The sequence below is a fragment of the Lottia gigantea genome, assembly GCF_000327385.1.
Source record: "Lottia gigantea unplaced genomic scaffold LOTGIsca_602, whole genome shotgun sequence".
Taxonomy (NCBI): Eukaryota; Metazoa; Mollusca; class Gastropoda; family Lottiidae; genus Lottia; species Lottia gigantea.
Genome location: NW_008710057.1, coordinates 1 through 4,304, shown reverse-complemented (window position 1 = coordinate 4,304; position 4,304 = coordinate 1). Strand labels below are relative to the sequence as shown.

The window sequence follows — 4,304 nt, the reverse complement described above, 5'->3', positions numbered from 1 at the left end:
GGAGCTTCCCCACTCAGAAAATTTTACCCACCCCCTGAGACATTGGGCTGGCCACAGGCCTGTTAATCATAGCTGTTAGTATATCATTTCCTTCAAATATCTCATTAATGGTTGATCTGTATGGGTACCAAAAGTTATGTTAAATGTGGTTATTGATTATTTAGTACAAACCTCTACTGTAGTCTTGTAAATTGACTGTTGGCTGAGGTGTTTTTGACTGACATCTGGTGTGGCCAATGGCTGACCATCGTGGAAATTGGTTAAAATAAGGGAGATAACTTCCAGAGTTTTTCCAAGTCCCATGTCGTCTGCCAAAATACCTGAAAGAAACAAACATTTTCATAATAAACAATTGATGTATTGATCACTATTTTAGCAGTGAAAAGTGAAAATATTTAATTATTGTAATTTACAATTATAATCTGATTGTATAACCATAGTATCAATGAAAGAAACATCATCGAAAGGGCTGGTAACACTTTTTCTGTAAATTCAAAACTGAACTATCACTGCTACAATGCAAATTTAACACTGATGTTGAATATGGTTCAATCAATGGATTAAGAAATATACACCGACATAAAACAGTGGGAACTGAAACATGTAAACTAAACAAACCTCCGTGAACTGTAGATGGTCTATGAGAAGTAGTATACCCTGTTAAACTATTGTAATAACGCTGTCCTCCTTTCTCCCAGAACGGTGGTAACGCTTCATTATTCTCCTTACATATCATCCAGTTTAACGCCTGTTTCTGATGGGGGTATAGCGGTGTTCTTATAGCCTGAAATATGGTACCAAAAATCATGAAATAACTATGACATGTTGCACAGACAACACCAACTAAAGTATGGGGCTCGAACTGAATCAAGCTTTGGTCTCACGAAGTCTGAGCTAACAAGAAAAATTGGGAGGCAAGGTGATCTTTGACTGACAATGACGTCATTCACCCCCGGACATACAGAAAATCATGAGAGAACATTCGACTGAAAGGTTACATTGAACTATGGTGAAATGTAGAGTATAATTTTATATCTATTTATGGTTAATCGTTGAATATATTGTTGGAGTGAAATACGTTTCAAAATAACTGATTTATTTTGGGGAGGAATAGATTTAGAAGAACTCTGTCAGGTAGGAATGATCTCACTAAGGTTAATAAGCACTGCATTGGAGCATTAGGATTATTAAGGCTTCACATTGGACAAAAGTTATATCTAATCATTGTAATGGTAGCTAATTAGTTAATCAATAAGTACCTGTGTTGGTTCAGCCATGGCCGTCTTGCCCCCCTCTTCTAGCGAATCAAATAATTTATCCATTTCAGTTTTAACCTGAAATATCAACCTTCACTTACTGGAGTATTTAACAAATTTAACATGATCCTCATAAAAACACCGAGAATCCAGGGAATATATAAATATCTAATCATAAAAACACTGAGAATCCAGGGAATATATAAATACCTAATAATAAAAACACTGAGTATGCAGGGAATATATAAATACCTAATTATAAAAACACTGAGAATGCAGGGAATATATAAATACCTAATCATAAAAACACTGAGAATGCAGGGAATATATAAATACCTAATCATAAAAACACTGAGAATGCAGGGAATATATAAATACCTAATCATAAAAACACTGAGAATGCAGGGAATATATAAATACCTAATTATAAAAACACTGAAAATGCAGGGAATATATAAATACCTAATCATAAAAACACTGAGAATGCAGGGAATATATAAATACCTAATCATAAAAACACTGAGAATGCAGGGAATATATAAATACCTAATCATAAAAACACTGAGAATGCAGGGAATATATAAATACCTAATCATAAAAACACTGAGAATCCAGGAATATATAAATACCTAATCATAAAAACACTGAGAATGCAGGGAATATATAAATACCTAATCATAAAAACACTGAGAATGCAGGGAATATATAAATACCTAATCATAAAAACACTGAGAATGCAGGGAATATATAAATACCTAATTATAAAAACACTGAGAATCCAGGAATATATAAATACCTAATTATAAAAACACTGAGAATGCAGGGAATATATAAATACCTAATTATAAAAACACTGAAAATGCAGGGAATATATAAATACCTAATCATAAAAACACTGAGAATCCAGGGAATATATAAATACCTAATTATAAAAACACTGAGAATGCAGGGAATATATAAATACCTAATTATAAAAACACTGAGAATCCAGGGAATATATAAATACCTAATCATAAAAACACTGAGAATCCAGGAATATATAAATACCTAATCATAAATGTGACAATTTCTCATGGGGGTTGATTGGACCTAGAATATATTTAATAATTAATTAATTAGCTATCACTAAATACCTCATCTGATTCAGGTTTGAGGTTCTCATCTTCCTCATCTTCCTCATCTGAAGCATCAAATAATCCACCTGTTTCATTTCTATTCTACAAAATCAAAATCCTTCAGATACAGGACAAATTTCAACAAATGTAACATAATTTTGATAAAAAAAAACTGAAATACACCAATATCTAAGCTAAGAAATTTTTGGTCTAAGAGGAAAATGAATTATTTTGCTTGATCATAGAATATAGGTAAAGAAAAAAAGCAATTTCTTAACATCATTTTTGTAATAGCTTCATATTATAAGCTCAATATCAATTGCCAATGTGAAGCTTGTTATAATATACTCTTGTATTCATCACATAAAAACAACATCCTTACCTTTTTGGGTGGACGGAAACCACTGCTTGACAGGACATGCCTGTAGTCTGGACCTGAATGACTGCCGGACACTTGATGACCTGATTCTTGACAACCAGACAAATGACTGCTAGAAGCTTGACTGGATGAGGTTTCACCAGAATTTTCTTTTGGAGTAAAACCACGAGATCTTAAAACAGAAAACGCTTCCTCCTTCTTCTCCAGATCTCCCCACAATGTTATCTCTAGTCTCATTGCATGCTTGTATAAATAACCCATGACTGCAACTCTAAAATAACATAACCCTTATCAATTTTAATTAACATAACTCTTATCAATTTTAAATAACATAACCCTTATCAATTTTAATTAACATAACTCTTATCAATTTTAAATAACATAACTCTTATCAATTTTAATTAACATAACTCTTATCAATTTTAATTAACATAACCCTTATCAATTTTAATCAACATAACTCTTATCAATTTTAATTAACATAACCCTTATCAATTTTAATCAACATAACCCTTATCAATTTTAATTAAAATAACCCTTATCAATTTTAATTAACATAACCCTTATCAATTTTAATTAACATAACTCTTATCAATTTTAATTAACATAACTCTTATCAATTTTAATTAACATAACCCTTATCAATTTTAATTAACATAACCCTTATCAATTTTAATTAAAATAACCCTTATCAATTTTAATCAACATAACCCTTATCAATTTTAATTAAAATAACCCTTATCAATTTTTATTAAAATAACCCTTATCAATTTTAATCAACATAACCCTTATCAATTTTAATTAAAATAACCCTTATCAATTTTAATTAACATAACTCTTATCAATTTTAATTAACATAACCCTTATCAATTTTGATTAACATAACTCTTATCAAAACATAACCCTTATCAATTTTAATTAACATAACTCTTATCAATTTTAATTAACATAACCCTTATCAATTTTAATTAACATAACTAAAAAAATTGATCCATACGTTTAAACTATCTAAAAGGTTTACGTAAATATATATTGTTATATTTTACTAGTTTTAAATTATGGAAATTCTGCATACTTCCCCTTTAATAAAACAGTTGTAAAGTAAAAATAACTGTCAAGAGTTGGTCTAGTGTTAGCTTTCCTTAACCTTCTCTCCAAAAAACAGGAGTTGCCTACCCTTCTAATCGTGCAAGTTTATTATCCAGTATGAAAGTTAAAGTTTCCGCCAGATCGCGTTTAATATGACCAACTTGTTCAGAATCCATGTTAACCACTTGGATAGCATTTTTATAATACTCATCGTCTCGTTTTAACATCAACTTTTCTTTTGCCTCAACCTGCAGTATAAAAATAATATAGATCATTTATTACCAACTTCATCTTATACCTTGACTACAATAGCCACATTTTTTATATCTTCTCAATATCAAGCTATTACCAATTTTGTAATCATATGTTGACTCACAATATGACTGAAACATAAATATTTAAATCAGTAACAAATCTATTAATATCCGAAATAAATCGTATTATATATCACTACTTACTCTTCCC

The 4,304-nt window shown here is 30.1% G+C and overlaps 1 protein-coding gene across 1 annotated transcript; it reads right to left on the bottom strand.

Moving 5' to 3' along the window:
* Positions 1-3,922: 3,922 nt before the first annotated feature.
* Positions 3,923-4,114, bottom strand: LOTGIDRAFT_146012 (hypothetical protein; the record flags this gene model as incomplete). The annotated part of the gene is made up of 1 exon (XM_009064164.1): positions 3,923-4,114. One exon carries the CDS (start codon positions 4,112-4,114, stop codon positions 3,923-3,925), a length of 192 nt encoding a protein of 63 aa, XP_009062412.1.
* Positions 4,115-4,304: the final 190 nt, after the last annotated feature.